At 45.2% G+C, this 16969-nt stretch overlaps 1 protein-coding gene across 5 annotated transcripts in view; it reads right to left on the bottom strand.

Moving 5' to 3' along the window:
* Positions 1 to 16969, bottom strand: part of POLRMT (RNA polymerase mitochondrial) — an 886091-nt gene that overhangs the window by 588166 nt on the left and 280956 nt on the right. For all 5 annotated transcript variants that reach the window (XR_011303298.1, XM_069647859.1, XM_069647870.1 and 2 more), the window contains one exon: positions 11983 to 12210. Coding sequence is in view for 4 of the 5 variants with exons in the window: in XM_069647859.1 (XP_069503960.1) it covers positions 11983 to 12210 (228 nt within the window). In the remaining variant the exon portion in view is untranslated. The remainder of the gene's footprint in view (positions 1 to 11982; positions 12211 to 16969) is intronic.

Raw genomic sequence — 16969 nt, 5'->3', positions numbered from 1 at the left:
GTGATCTCTCCCCCTATCACTGGCTGGGAAATGATCCCTGGTCAAAATGATCCTGGTCCCCAAACTTCTGTATATCTTTGTGAATGTCCCGATATGGCCTGGCAAACAGTACTTTGACAACCTACACAGATGCACTGCACAGTTCCTATGGCATGCAGGCGCAGTCCGGAAAAAGTGGGAACACATGACTTTACCCTATGATAGGGGGGGCGGAGAGGCTTTACCGCTCCCGACCCGACTATATTGGGTGGCGGCGCAAGCCCAGCATGCCACATACTGGTACAAGCATCCAAGGTCTCCGCCCCATGTCAAACTGGAATGACTGGCGACGGTCAGGGTGCACACCATGTTGCTCGTCCTTCTCGTGCCCTTACTATAAATGGTGTCCCATCTGGGAGTTTCCTGGGCTCGAACCCACACATGATAAACTCCTCTCCCAATGATAGTGAGAACTTGGATACCGAGCCTTGTCTGACCTGTTCCCAGAGGGTAAGTTTATCACTCCACAAACGTGGCGGCCCAGCCACACCGGATTGGCAATAGAAATGCTGCAATATTACAGACTGAGGGCGGCTGGCCCTGCCATGTGGGCATCCTATCAGGACGAACCCCCAGAAATGCCCTGAATTGTCCTATATAGCCAACTCTGGCAATAGCTGGGGTGTAGTCTCCTCCATATAAAAATACTGTTGGTAAAGTCCCCAGATATGCCTGCTCGGGCGCGCACCGAATGGGCCCGTGACCTTGGCCTCGAGATCACAGATGGTTTGTGGAGGAAGATGTGCCTACATACCCGTAGAGTCTCACTTAACTTTATATTCTAATGCATGCAATACAAACTACTGAATAGGGTATATTACACGCCGCACAAATTGAATAAGTTTAACAGGGCCCAGACACACATGCCCTAGATGCCGCCTTGAAGAAGCAGACCACACGCACATGTTCTGGTCATGTCCCATGCTCAATGGAGATTGGATAGAGATACCGGGTGCCCTCTCGGAGATTGTGGAACCGGTAGTGGACCCTGACCCGATGGGTGTTTTAATCGGGATATGGGATACTGACGATGCCAAGAGAATGTCCACGTTTCTCAATGTCAGTTGCATGGTGGTCAAGAAATGTATACTGCAGTTTTGGAAACGCCCCACTCCACCTGCTTTCAAAATGTGGCTAAATGCACTTACTTGGACACAAACCTGTGAAGAGGAATACATCACATCTTTACCTGCACACTCATGCCCAAAATATGCATGGACTGCATTCTGCGGCTACCTCAACAAACAGACTGAGGAGGCACCTGATTCTCCCATTTCCCAGGCTCCCCAAGGCTAAATCAGACTCAGCACCAGCTTGGTCACCCGGCACTATATGAACAAGCCCGTATGTGTCTCCTGGCGAAAATTGAACAGACTGCAATTTGATGATTTTGTAATATATGCTCATTAAGTCTAACTGCTGCCAACTTTTGCCAACTGAAAATAAAAGTAAAAAAAAAAAACAAACAAAAAAACACGGTAGGCAGAGTAGAAGCAGTTGGGAGACCTTTCAGGGGAATAAAGCGGGCCATTTTGGAAAACAGATCTACGACGACTAAGATGGTATTGTATCCGTTAAAGGAGGGAAGGTCTGTAATAAAATCCATTGATAGCGGATACCAAGGTGCTGGGGGTACTTCTAAAGGACGTGGCAGACCTACGGAACTTGGTTGTGCACAGGTGCCACAGGTTGTGATGAACTGGACAATGTCCTTTCGCCAAATTGGCCACCAGTAATTTTTCTTTATTTTAGCTTGGGTTTTGGCCATTCCCAGATGCCCTTCTACTAATGGATCGGGATAGTTTGCGATGATTTGGTTCTGTAAATTCTTATCCGGGATGTACAATCGTTCTTGGTAGTATGGCAGGTTGTCCACGATCGTATACTGGTCTCCCTTCCCTAGCCATTCCTGTTGCGCTGGTGGACTCATCAAGTGTTGCAGGTCAGACTTTAAGTTGTCTAGAGTGGTGGTTGCAGCAATCATGCCTTGGATTCGTCCTTCAGGGATGATGGTCAGGGGGTCTGGTGTAGTGAATGCCTCTTCGCACTCACTCACGCGAGACAGAACGTCCGCTTTTCCATTGCGTACTCCAGGTCTATAGGTGATAAAGTTGTATTCTGCAAAGAAGAGAGCCCAGCGGAGTTGGCGTGATTGCGCTTTAGCGGTCTTCAGATATTGTAGATTGCGATGATCCGTGATGACGGTGACTGTATGTCAAGCTCCAAGAAGATAATGTCTCCAGGCTTTGAACGCTGCCTTAATTGCTATCAGTTCTCAGTGATTGCATAATTCAATTCAGGGGCTGAAAACTTGCGAGACCAGAATGCCACGGGATGCAACTGACCTGTTTCGGGGTCACGTTGTGACAGGACTGCTCCCATTGCTATGTTGGAAGCATCAGTTTGGTACGGTAGTATGGTAGTTCTGGTTGGTGCTGTGGTAAATGCCCGTTTCAGCTCCTGGAAGGCTTTCTCTGCATCTGCAGACCAATTAAATTGTTTATTTTTCCATAGTAAAGAGGTGATTGGGTGGACGATCTGGGAGAACCCGGGGATGAACCAGCGATAAATGTTGGCGAACCCGAGTACACTCTGTACTCCCTTTATGGATGTCGGTGAGGGCCAGATAAGGATAGTGTCTACCTTGCGCATGTCCATGCGTACACCCCGTGGTGTCAGAATAAAGCTGAGGAATTCTACCCCTGTCACATGAAAGAAGCATTTCTCCAATTTGGCATATAGCCTGTGTTGCCGCAGTTTCTCCAAAACTGCCCAGACATGGTTGACGTGGTCCTCCTTGGTGGTGGAATAGATAAGAATGTCATCAATATAGACAAGAGTGTAGACGTCCAACAGTTCGCGGAGTATATAATTCATGAAAAATGTGAACGCCGCTGGGGCATTACATAGTCCAAAGGGCATAACCCGATATTCATAAAGAACATATTTCGAGCGAAAGGCTCTTTTCCACTCGTCTCCTTTATTGACGAATACTAGATGGTGGGCCCCTCTTAAGTCTAGTTTTGTATATAGCTAAGCTTTTTTGACTGGATCCAAGAGCTCAGCGATAAGCGGTAACGGGTACCGTTTTTTACCGTGATCTGGTTAAGTGCTCTGTAGTCAATGCAAGTTCTCATGTCTCCCTCCTTTTTAGACACAAAAAAAAAAAAAAAGAGGGGCGAGGATGCAGGGGACTTGCACGGACGAATGAAGCCATTTACCAGATACTAATCGAGGTAGGTTTTTAGATGCTGGTTTTCATGTTCTGTTAGGGCGTAAATCCGGCTGCAGGAAACTTTAGCTCCAGGTACCAGATCAATTTGGCAGTCATACGGTCTGTGCGGAGGTAGGGTGTTCGCTTGCTCTTTTTGAAAGACATCTTAGTAATCCAGGTATTCAGGTGGTAGTGAACTGGTGAAGCCCAGTATGGTTTCTTTCTTCCACGATCCTGGGTTGGTAAGACCTTTTAATGAGAATCCCTTGCTGTAACAGGTGTCGGCGCAGTCTTGGGGAAAGGTCAGAACTCTTTTACGCCAGTCAATCCTGGAATTGTGGGTCTCCAGCTAGGGCATTCCCAATATCATCTGGAACTGAGGAGCGCCGATGAGATCGAAGGTGATGTCCTCTTGGTGACCGTCCTGACACAAAAGCGTGACGACCTCAGTGTAATGCATCAAGGGTCGGATGATCGATGAGATCCATCAACTGCTGGGACGTTTTCTGAAACCTGCTTCTGTCAGAGAGGAAGGCCTGTCCGTGTAGCCAGATCTTGGTCCATGTAATTTCCCACAGCCCCACTTGTCAATGTATGCCTCCAAGGCATGTATTTTCGACGGTTGCTTGTGGTTTACCAGGAGCACAGGGAAGACTAAATGTGAGGTCTGTATAGGTTTCTTTTCACGCTTGCCGGGCATTGGAGTTTCCCCGAGTACGGTTGTTCTTCACCCTTGGCAGTTGCTCCAACTGCATTCCTGGGCTGTTTCACCGGGCATTCTCTGAGATAGTGACCTGCCTTACCACAGTACAAACAAAGCTGCTGCTGTCTCCTTTTCTCCCTTTCTGACTTGGCAAGTGGGCTCCGCAAGCCTCCGATTTGCATTGGCTCAGACTGATCGTCTGATTTGGATTGATTCTCACGGGGGTTTGCACGTAGACCAACCGCCCCTCGGCCTTGGCCCGATCCATCTTCTGATCCTGCAATCTGTGATCGAGCTGCACTGCCAGGTTGATGTATTCAGCACGTCTTTCCGGGGGAATTACTACTTGGCTAATACGTCCTTAAGTTCCCCTCGCAAGCCTCAGTAAAAAAAACATAGTTCTTTTCTCCTCTGGCCAGATAGTTTGTGCCATCAGACGATTGAAGGAAGAGAGATATGTTAGTAGGACGAGAGATTTCTGAAAAAATGCACTTTAAGTCTAAAACTAGACGTAATATGAAACCACACAAATTGAAATTAATACAAGACCTATATGGTGATTCGAGCATTACAATAAGAGCTGCAGAAAAGTACTAGTCTAGTACTGTTGAACACGACTGACTACGAGGAAGAATGCGAAAGACAGCTTGGAGATATTAATACCTATGCACAACTAGAGCATGATCAAACACTAAAATCAAACAGAACTTGGCAGAGCTTTGGGATAAAGCGGAAGAACTCGAATGGATAAATCACCACACAAAAATTCTTGACTAACCCACACCCACGGATACCACATTTTTATACTCTGCCAAACGTGCACAAAGATGCAGTCAAACCACCAGGGAGACCAATCGTCGCAGGGATAAACAGCATCCTAGAACCTCTTGGAAAATATGTAGACTATTTTCTACAACCTCTAATTCAAGAAACAAGCACATACATCAGAGATTCTACACATTTTTTGCAACAGCTGAATTCAATACCATTTGACTCTAAGAACATATGCTTCACAATCGACGTCAAGAGTTTGTATACGTCAATCCCACACGATCTAGGCAATGAAGCTGTAGAATGGATACTTCTCAAAACAGATGAAATACCAGCACAAAAAGAATTCATAATGGCACTCCTAATTTATCAGTAATAATTCAAACTTCAGATACAAAGACAAATACTACCTACAGGTAGCTGGCACAGCTATGGGGGCCACCATGGCTCCCTCTTATGCTAACTCATTTATGCACAAATTTGAAACTGAGAATGTCTTGCTTAATCATCGGTGGAAACATCTAGGGATCTGGATCAGATATAATGATATTTTCGGAGTATGGAAAGGCAGTGAATCAGAGCTACTTGAATTTTTTAACTACCTGAACAGCAAGGATGCAAGAATTCAGTTCACACATGAATACTCCAGGGAAAGCGTACATTTTCTGGATGTCCAAATCAAAATAACTAACGAAGAATACCAAACAACTATCTTCCGAAAACCTACAGATAGGAACAATTTGCTTCAATGATTAAGCTTTCATCAGCCCAGTCTGATCAAAAATCTACCATATAGCCAGATGCTCCGTGTGGCTAGTGAGTGATGCTATAGAATATGAAAAGGAAGTCAAGGAAATGGGCAAAAAGTTTTTGGAACGTGGATACAGGGAAGAAGTGACCGCAGCAGAAACACACATAGCAACTCAAAACAGAGAAGATTTATTGAAAACCAAAACCAAGAAAGATGTACCTCCCTTAGTGTGTGTGTCCAAATATTCGAGACAGAGCAACCGCATCAAAACGATTATAAAAAAGCACTGGAACAGTGACCTGCGATCAACGATTAGAACATCTATTCAAAGAGATCCAACATTCGCCTATCAACGGAGTCATAATCTCAAGGATAAACTTGTAAAGACCAGACCAGCACAAAAGAAGAAAGTTACCAACAGAATTGGCACTTTTCCCTGTCTAAGTTGTGGTAATTGTGGCTATATTATGAAAGGCGATTCCTTGAAACATCCATACACAGGTGAAATAATAAAACTGAAGAGTTTTGCTACATGTGACTCACAAAATGTGATATACACCATAAAATGTCCCTGCGGCTTACATTATGTTGGACAAACCGTGAGAATGGCAAAAACTAGATGGATCGAACACAGATCCTGTATACGTAACAACAAAACTTCTGCTGTGGCAAGACATTGGCATGACAACAAACAACTTGGCACAGATTCGATTTGCTATTCTTGAAATAGTAGAAAAGAGAGATCCACATGAAAACTTCCAAAAAACGATGGATCAACGAGAAACATTCTGGATCGACCGTCTGAGTTTCCTGATACCAAAAGGAATCAACGAAGAGATACATTTCATGTGTTTCTTGTAAATTAGATTTTCCTGTTTTGCACAATATAGGCAGATGGTAACAAGTGTGGGTCGGGGTCTAGTATTTTGAGACCCGGACATGAAACCCACTGAGTTTGATGCTTTGACCATGGACAAAGACCCTTCAAGCACTAACAAATTATTTTCTTTAAATGTAGATTTGCTCTAGGTGAAGAATTTCTGTGATTTGCACTATGGTTCAGATATGCCTAAATAGGTTTAGAAGCAAAACCTTTGTTGGTACATATGCTTTACAAAATGAGATTTGTGATAGATTTTTGCTGCATACTCAGTGCCAGACTCATTGCCTTTGGTCCATAAACATATGAACATAGAATAGGCAGATATGTACGCAATGATTAAAGACACGTGGAGAAGTAATGAATTTCGTTCTTCAAATCATCTCCTGGAGAATAATGTCTGCATGCTTTATTGTTCAAAACAATGTTTAAGAAAAGAAATGCGTTTTTTTAGGAATGTTTGATAACAAAAGATGTATTATTTATCTGTGCTTTTCAATCGAACCCATAGCCTTCAGTCCATTACACATGAGCCGGAAATAGGTTTAAAGTACACTATTCAAAGCAATCTAATATCCATTAGTTTCATGTAACTTTAGTCATTGCAGTCTGAACGCAATAGAGACCAGCACCACTCCTCTTTTTAGTTAATAGTATCACCATATTCTTGAAAGCGCAGACAGCACAATATAGAATACAGGAATTCCAAAAATGTTTGGGTGTTAGATACAGCAGTAGTCAGCACCCACACTGTTATAAATCTTATCCAGTATGTACACATTTGAAAATATGTTCAAATTATTTTTGACAGCTTAGTTACGAGTGTAACAGATCACGGGAACCTGGACCAACACAGAGGTTGTCATGGAGACTTTCCCGCCCCAGGGTAACCACCCGGGGGTGGGGCGCGAGGCGTACGTGCTCCGGCATACCAGCTGGACCACGGCGCCTCGCAACTATCTCTATGACAACCTTCAAAAGCAGCAGGGAGGCATGCGCGAGCACGGCTCTCTGCGGCTTGCAGGACAACGCTGGAAGTGAAGGTAAGCATCAGCAATGATGCGCCGCATGATCGACCCGATCAGTAATTACACGGAAGAGTTGCTGTTTCCCCAGCAGAGACAGGATTGATTTATGAGTCTCTTTATGCATTTGAAATACATGCAGCAAAATTGCCATAGGCGTTCCTAAACGGAACAAGAAAACGATAACCCCTGAGGCTTGAAATACATCATAGAGACAGCGTTTTTGATGCGATCAGGTAGGACACAGTTTAAGATTTAATAATCCAAGCACATACAGTACACAATGTTGAAACTAAAATATTACTTTTTGTTTTTCATTTCTCTGGCTCATCTTTTGAATGTTCGTGGGACAACATTAATGGTATGTGTTAATTTGTTAAAAATATAACAAATAATGCATTGGTACTGACAATGAATATATGTACATTATAACCCAGAGCAGCTTAATGATGTAATCAAGAGCCTACGTACAGCCCGGATGAAGGTTCTAAACCGAAATGCATTGGCAAAATTGTATATTATGGCGCAAGATGATCGCCCAACACTGAATATTGCGAATAATTCCTATTGCAAAAAACGGGAATGCGATTAAAACATTCCTGCCTTTAACTACATGGTTATAACTGAAGTTTTGAGTTTGAAAGTGGGATATATACATTTTGAATAAAAATAGTTTGTTGCAAATTTCAGCCCTCTAGATTGGGGGCCAACTGAGATGCGTCGGTGATAAGGCAACGTTGCCTTGTTTTTTGTTTTGCAGTAGGTCTTGATTACCCTGCCGTAGTGATAACAGTTCATTGTCCAGAGCTCGCTCTTGAGTATGCCGTGCAAATAGTTTCTCCATTTCACGCAGGAAACTGCCGAAGTCTCCAAGCAAAGGATCATCCTGGTTTACCAAGCGTATTGACCAGTCCGCTGCACTACCTCCCAAATATGAGAGTACAAATGCCAATCTCGCTTGATCGTTGGGAAATGCCCCAGGTCTGCACAAGAAGTGTAGGCGACATTGATTCATAAAGATGGCGTACTTATTCGGATCGCCTGTGATGAATTCTGGTGGGGTCAGGAGAACCCCCCCCCCCCTGGAAGAACCACCTGTACTGGCGTGGGCTGTGGAGGCCCACCAGGAGGGGCATACCCCGGCAGTGGGACCTGGCCTGCATGTGCCTGGAGCATTTGCCTTGCTAGTTCATCTGTCCGCTTCCGGTTCACAATTAGGTCCCTCCTTAGGGCATTGGTTTCCTGTCTTGCGGCATGAACTTCAGTCCGTAACTCTCCCAGTAATCGGGCCAACTGGTCAGTTTCAGAAGTTTCCATAACGCCCAGACAGAGATTCAAAGAGGCTTTGTGTTCTGTTACGCTCACCTGTTCTCTGCAGAGGCGTTGGGACACTGTTGCAGTCCTCCCGGGGGTGAGGTTGCTCGGGTCCGACTTCGCCCTCTGCGCTTATGTGGTGACTGGTGGTAATAGGTGATGCTGCTCGGGACTGCTCCTGTGTGGAGAATAGGGGGCATGAGTATGCCAGCTTGTGCGCCTGATTCCCCTTCCAGACCCCTTCTCCCAAACCGTGGTACCAGTGGGATGCGCTGTCCCTGGAAAGCTCACCTGTTGATTAGTTTTGGTGAGCACTCCGTCCTGCTGCTTCAGACATGGGCGCTTGTATGATCTGGACAGAGTTCCTTCACTTGTTCCTTGCACGTGGTAGTCCAGTCCTGCTGCGACTAAGCCACTATACTTCAGGTAAGTGTTCCTGTTTGCCTTTGTCTTTCCTCGTCTGTTTTTGTTGTATTGTAAAGTTTGTTATCTTGTATTGCTGTCCTTCCCACTTTTGATGTTTGCTCTTTTGCTTCTTCCCTTGCAGGTGGTGTTGCCGGCCCAGCAGAAGCTGCAGAGCTTGAGGCGACACCTCCAAATGAGGAACGGAGCTGCAGCGGTACAGTAGCTGGTAAGTTGTTCACTAGGGGGCACACAGGGTTGAAATGCGGCGAGGCCCTAGGACGGATGTTCCAACCTTGTCTTCCTTCTTCAAAGGGTCTGAGTTCGTGGATGCGGAGTGCGGTGCTGCAGCGTCGGGATCAAGATCACTGGATGTCAGGAGAGGAGTCTGCAGATGAAGCACCTGTTTCCTGGAGGCGAGTATGCAGGAGAACGCCTGGTTTCAAAGGTGAGTAAACTGGTCCAAGTGGTGGTGAGCATCACGTTGCACACGAGTGCACAGTAACGCGAAGCACCCGCCTTCAGGATGGAGCAGCTTATATAGCCGAACTTCTGAAGCCACGCCCACCAGGTACAGCCTGCCTGCCACACCCTATAAGTCAGCACATGAAGACCAGGCCGAGGGAGCCACACCCAATGAGTCAGCACATGAGGATCTTCTCTGGAACAAAGGATTTCAGCTCCTGGAAAGTTCTTGTAAAATAAACACTCCTGCACTGAAATAAAGTGTTCCTGCTCACATCTCTATGAGCCTGGCGCAAAAGTCGCCAGGACTGAGTCCAGCCAGGGCCCCTTTGTTTATAGGTCCCAAAGGGACAAAAGTGAGTCAAGTGACCCATTGCCCCAATCACTAGATGGTGTGGTTTGTGTGTTCTGGGGCCCGTGGCAATGACAAGTAGGTGCTTCAAGCACTCTACATTATTTACAATTGTGCATCATTCTGGTTATACTGAAATAAATGTAATATTCCTAATATCTCCTGTGAGCCCATATAGGAGTAAACTTGTAATTCACTACCACCATTTGATGGATACCCTAAATCTTAACATACTAGATAGTATGACATACTTAACATATTACATAGTTCTAATAAATGCATGTGGAAATGCAGCACATTTCTCTTTTGGTTTGGATTTTTCCACCATCACTTTGTGAATGGTGCACACATTGTCTTCTCCTTCCCTCTCCTTCATTTGCTGATCTCTCTCTGAAGATGGGCTTTCTTCCATTCATCATTGTATGGCAGTACACTGCATTATGCAAACCTACTACCTACCTTCTTGCCTTTAACACCCTGCGCTCTTCTCCTCTTCTTCCCAGATCGCTGTTCACCCTCCCCCAAGGTTTGCGACCAGGACGACCTCTACGACAGCAACATTCGGTTCCAGCACTTCATTACGCCTATGGCCACTATCGCCAGGAACAACCTTTTCAACATCTAGAAAGGTAGCTAACTTGACTACTGCTCCAGGTTACTACTGGGCCTCCACCAAGCTCTTTTGCGCCCAATTAGAAACTATTTCCATTTTCCACACTAACTGTACAATATAGTCTGCTCCTCCCCCACCGCCTCCACCACCACAGATGGTTATCCTCATGCACAACTGCGTCCATAGTCTTGCTCAACCCCCATCTAGCATACCAATAAACTCCTTCTTGAACCATGTGTGTTGTGAGGTTCGTTAACTTGCCTCTTTTGTCCATCCTTTTGGCCCTCCTTCTGCTCTTGCTCGCCAGACTTCACTGCAACAACCGTCCCCAAGCATAAAGAACAATACCAAAATACACAATGCCAAATCAGCAGGTAAGCACTACTTAGTTTGCCTTAAAGGAACCAAACTCTTGCACTCAGAACTTCCCTCTACTAAATTCTCTGCTACCTTCCACTGCTGGCATGTCTACCATTCTTCCCTCTCATCACCACCCCATTCGATAGATGTTCTACAGTACTCTATTGGTCTATGTATCACACTAACCCAATTACCACCTGTTAATTTGCCAGAGAGGCAATCATTACTAATTATTTTGTAAGACTCTACTCCAGGAGGCCCCAGACATTGTTTTTCACTGTTTGTTAAATATATGGCCTCCACAATAAATACATTAAAATCAAATAAAACAAATAAGGAGAGGCAATCGGGTAGTTCTCCATCATCTGGTGGCCAAAGTAGGCAATTGCAGTTTAGGTATCCAGTTTTCGCTGTTCAATACCTGGCTTAATTTGAAATGTGCTAGATACACTGCACTTAATATTTCATGGTCCCAGAAAAATGAAAAACTCCCATGTCAGTCCTGAGGACCAACATCGGTTTAACAGAGCCCAGGTATATTTTCACGTTGGCAAGCCTAGTCTAGTCCCAGTTTACACAGTCCCGCAAGACGTTTTGACAACCCCATTATACTGCAGTGAAAATGGCCACATCAGCCCCAAATATCATAGTGCAAATTGCCATGCAAGAAACCCTGCTCATACAGCTAAAACAGAAGACACACCTATAGCCCTAAGACTTATGGAACCCAACAGCGAGCAGTGTAATGAGGCCAGGGTCCCACCACACAGAGGTTTAGGATATATATGACCACATATGGTAACAGCTTTTTGGTTGGTGCCAATTATAATATAATGTTTTACATACAAATATAGGATGAAGGGCTGAGTCAACCCTGCCAGGATTCAAATCCATGCCCTGCAGGCTGAAAATGGATCACTGGGCAGGCTTGGCTCTACTATGAGACAGAAATGAGAAGGGGAGAGGAAAACAGACATACTAACAGAAGACATGGGGAAATGTGAAGCACCACACAGTGGAAAAGATCTGGGATAGAAAATCAGTCAGGAGATGTGAAACAAAAACAAATAAAATTGATTATCTCAGTATTTACCTGCCGATGACTCCGGAAAGTATACATGTGGTAGAGTACTGGAATTGGTTTTGGTTCCGGGGAGACATTTGTCACCTTCACTGTGCTCACCATGAGATCAACCAAGTGGGCACCCAGCTGCACTAGCAGGGGATGAGGCCAGGGAGAGTCATCTGAAACCAGCGAGGGTCCAGAAGCAAACTCCGACTCCAGCTTTTGCCAGTATTCCCGAGGCAGGTAATTGCTGACCTAGAAGAAATGAGTACAGAAAGGTAAAGGTGGCAGCACTGTACAAATTATGTAAGTTCTGCCATTAGTGGGACACATACCAATTATAGAGAGCAGCAGCAATCCAATCACTCCATGATCATTGTATTCACCATAATATATATATGGACAAACACATGCTGACGGACAAGGACAGGACTAGTAAGGCACACCAGAGCAAGTAACATCACAAGGCAATGAATGGGTTTTTGCTTTGCAATGCCAGCTATCAAATATATAATTATTGGTGAAATTCATGAATCTACAATGTCTGCATACTGTTATCGCAAACATCCCTCTTCTGTCAGTGTTATGTGTATCCTTGTTATGGAGTAGCAAAAAGCTCACTGTTACAACATTGAATGTGTGTACACTATAATCAACACCAAATCTCACTTTATGTAGTGACCAAAAACAAGCACATGTTTCTTTGCCTGTAGCATAGACAGCTGTACATTAACCAACCTCTACTATTTTCTGGACTATTGCATGTCCCTCTCCATTCCAGAGATAGAGACAATGTGAGGTAGTGTGTGAGTCAACAACTCAATATCCCGATTCCAACCCTTTGCTCAGTCTTCGGTTGTCAGTTGTAGCCTGCTGGTGTGCATGTGTAACAAGTGGACTGTTCCCTGGGTACTGTAGCTGGACACTAAGGGCAAGAAGTCTACCACTCTCCTGGGTTTGAGCAGTGGCATCAGATTCCATTGGTCAGCCTTCCTATAGGCTGACAGCCCATTCCACACAACAGCGGTCGGTTGCCCCTGGAGTGTGTATGCAACCAGCAAGGACTCAGCATTTGAGTGGCAGGAAAGGGTGCCAGAGGCAATGGAGAAACTGAAAGAAAGTATGAGTTGGTACGACAGCTTGTCATTGAGAGGTGTTGGTGACTGGGACTGTGGCAGTTGGTTTGGAAAGTCGAGCAAAGCTATGTCCCAGGATTAGAGGCTTTCCTTGGAAAAACTTCACACTTCAACTGGCGTTAACAGAGTGGCATTAAGAGTTCATTTCAAACAGAGCTTGATCAAAGATAAAGGCTGGTGCACATCCATTCAGGATACTATGACTAACATGATTAAGACGATTCAGAATGATATCATGATGAAGTGCATGACACTGGGTAGGCCAAGTGGTAATTTAGAGCATCCTGGGCCCGAGAATGATATTCCTTTGTTTGAATTTAGTGTAAGGAAGGCATGGTGTCAAACAGTAAGACAGACAGGTGATCACAGTTCAAGAGTGTTTATTGATCTTTGATTGGATTTGAAAAACGGCTCTCTAACCCAAAATCTAAAAATGAGAGCAAGCTACAACCATCAAACAACAACAATACAGTCCTAGTCCCTAGTCCAGTCTGTCAAAATAAAAGGGTCTATACTAACAAATCTACTGCCAATCCTTACTTATAAATGCAAATAATGAGGGACACTGTTATGCAAAAGAAAAGGGTTCAAGAAATGAGCTGTCAGGATATTCAAGCCATTGGCTTCCCTTCCCCACATTTTCAGCACAGGACAAGGCGGCACACTCTAGCACAGCACCGTGTATGGCTTCTCTAGCATGAGGGCGCAGTTCAAATCTCAATATCAGGGCCTTCTGTGCCAAAATCTTTGTCATTCAAAGTCTATTACTTCAGAGGGCCTAATGCAACAAACATTCAAAAGTTCCTTTTGCCTCAGGATTCTCATGTACAATTTCTTGGGTGATTTTCGATTCACCCCAGATGCCCCTCCGCCGGGCTCAGACCCACTTTAACACAAAGCTTTTAACTGATCTCCCTCTGCTGGGCTCAGACCAACTTTCGCTACTTTTCCACGCATTCTTTACTTTCAGAAATCGAAGACTCGACTGTGCGCAGGATTCTGCTCAACTCGTTGTGGGACCACTTCGAGTCATAATTACTCACTCTCTTCTTGATATGCTCTTTCTCACTTTCACTCTGCCAATTCTCAGCTGGATACCCTACATAGACCTTTGAATGGACACCCACGCGGCACCGGACCACTCAATCAAGGGTAGTGTATCTTGCATTAAAAGGTCAATCACTCATCAGCCAGTCAACTTTACAGGCGTTCATCTCACGAATTTGAACAATGTTCGTTCCAGCTTGCAACATTGGCTTCAACACAGACAGGTCTTTTATCGGTCTCCCCAACTCACCAGCAGTTTTGATTTCACGGACACTGCTTTGTACTTGGAGGCAAGGATAGTACCACGGTTGCTGGTGCTTCTTCCCGCCCGGATTACTGACACGGAGGGCCCCGGGTACCTCAGACACAAAATGCAGGATTCTTCAGCCTGGTTCCCAGGTCTAACGCTTTCTATTCTCAAGGTTTCATGAAAGTAACGGTTTGTTGACGAAAAGGTCAAGGGAACTTCCCTGCCTGCAATCCCCTTATGTTTTGCTGTCTTTCTTCTCTCGTTAAACGGTCATCTTGGAACTGCTGATTCCTCGTGTGCCTTGCCTCACTCAATGTGCTCTCGTGCTCCACCTTTTATCCGTGTGAGGAAGCTTAATGGAGATCAAGTGTGTGTGATGGTCAGTAATTGCATGACCTCTCCTGACCAATGTATTGGGAAACGCCAGGTACACGGCTCAGATGTTAGTTTGTCATCGCGGGCTGTCCGTGTGAAATTATTTGTGTTGTAAAGGGGGCCGGGGCACTGTGATGCTGGAAATGCATTGGAGGGAAAGGGCCTCCATGTCTTTGTCCTGTATTCCTTATTTCATGTGTGTTCGGTGTTATTTTATACACAGGAGTGCATCTGGGACTCCTCGCAGTGCACCTCTTTTCGGTCACGGTGAACAGACCCTTGAGATACCCTTATGGCACCCCTGGGTGGAGGTACAACCCTGTACCCCTAGTGAATGTTTTTTCGGCACCTGTGTATGGCCCACAGAGTAGGGTATGGGCTGGTGGCAGCTCCATACTGAATTTGACAGGTGCTGTGAGTAGCCACAATTTTAGGATACCCAGGCCCTGCCATTGGAATCAGTCGATTCCTGATAGACAAGATGGCCCCTGTGTGTGGCCTCATGCCTTCTATTACCCGTTACCTTGATTTCCCAAAGTCCTGGGAAGCTCTGACTCTGTCCCTTCCCCCCCGACTGACTGTTGGGTGGAAGTTCCATATGTGGTATTGTGGTGAAGTCCAGGCCAGACTGGCTGGAGCCTTCCCAGTGACTGTATGTTGTGGGTACGCCCTTGGGGTGGGACCTGGGTGGAGTGTTGTGACACTATGAATGAGACGGCCCTGCCCGAAAATGGTATGAATGCAGTGTGGAGTGCTGAATGGCTGGGTACTTGTCCCAATCCACATTCCTTGTTGTGAGTGTCTGGATGGAGAAGAATGGCCTGAACGCAGTGTGAGCCTGATTGGCTGCCTGCCTGCATGAATGAATTAATGAATGCCCCGCTGAATGATTGGCTGCCGAACTTGGCCCAGCAGTGTGAATGTATAGAGGAGGTCCCAAATACAGCTCAAACGCCAACCGTCCATTTCAAAGTACCAGGAACATTCATGCCTAAATATGTGACGTATGATGAGCAAATAAACCAGCAGAGAGCCACAGTGGGGCTCTGTCCAGGACCCATCAGGAGAACAATGCCTTCTGAAGTATCGATACCAAGGAAACCATGGACAGTAAGGTACCCATTGAGAAAACCATATCAACAAATGAAACAAAATGAAGATCGTCCAAGTAAAGTCCCTGAAGAAACCAAAAAGATCTTAATGGAAGACAAATGGTGACGTCACGAGAACCCGGACTGACTCACATGTAGAAGATCTGATGACCAGAGACTGACAAAGACGAACCGCCATGGGCCAGGAACATCGTGAACCTAAGGTGAAAGGACAATGTCAAATGTAAGAAGCTTAAGCCATGAGCATGATGAAGATATTCGACCAGTTTACGCATGTACATATGCTTGGAAACGCAAGAAAGCTAAGAAAATTGTGCAGCTTGCTATGCTTATTAGAAAGATAGTGCAGCAAGCACCACATATACATATCTACCTCAAAAGAAGTTATACAAGTATACTTCCACTTTGCACAAGAAGCAGAATCAACCCAAAGGTTACTAAAGGCCACACGAGGAGAGCTTCATATTTAGCTAAATCAAGAATAAGCGGCAGAAACGAAATTCAGCAGAGGCAAATTGTGCCAGGAAAACCAAGGTCGTATCAGTCAAAATGGACGAACAGTAGCTACAATTAATTGAAGCAAAGAACAGAATATCCTGCTCTGAAAGGTCAAGGAAAACCAAGGTCGTATCAGTCAAAATGGACGAACAGTAGCTACAATTAATTGAAGCAAAGAACAGAATATCCTGCTCGGAAAGGTCAAGATAAGAAACCGAAGGCAGGTGGTGGGTGAAACAAAAATCAAATGCATGAATTACATTAAGAGGCAAATTCATAGTGTCTGAATCATGTGACTAGCCGAGCGAGAAGCAAGACTTTCCAAACCTACGCATGGCAATGAGCCAGGCGAAGATATCAGAACTTTTCCAGACAGGAGATGCAGTCTCGAGGCCAACCACAATGAAATAATTGACACATGGCCACTAAAGTGATGATTGATTGTAACATTAATTGGAGGAAGGCCGGGGGAACTAGAGGGCACCCTGCACCTGGCAGACAGTTCTGCGTGCTGCTAAGCAAAGTGGAAAAGTATGAGTGGGGTTGGTGCCAACCCAATAACAATGGACCAAGTAATCTAGGGTCCTATAGTTGTT

Source organism: Ambystoma mexicanum, chromosome 1p (genome assembly GCF_040938575.1).
Source record: "Ambystoma mexicanum isolate Mex_15411 chromosome 1p, UKY_AmexF1_1, whole genome shotgun sequence".
Classification (NCBI taxonomy): Eukaryota; Metazoa; Chordata; class Amphibia; order Caudata; family Ambystomatidae; genus Ambystoma; species Ambystoma mexicanum.
Note: the sequence above shows the minus strand (reverse complement) of the source record. Positions and strands in the feature narration are given on the sequence as shown.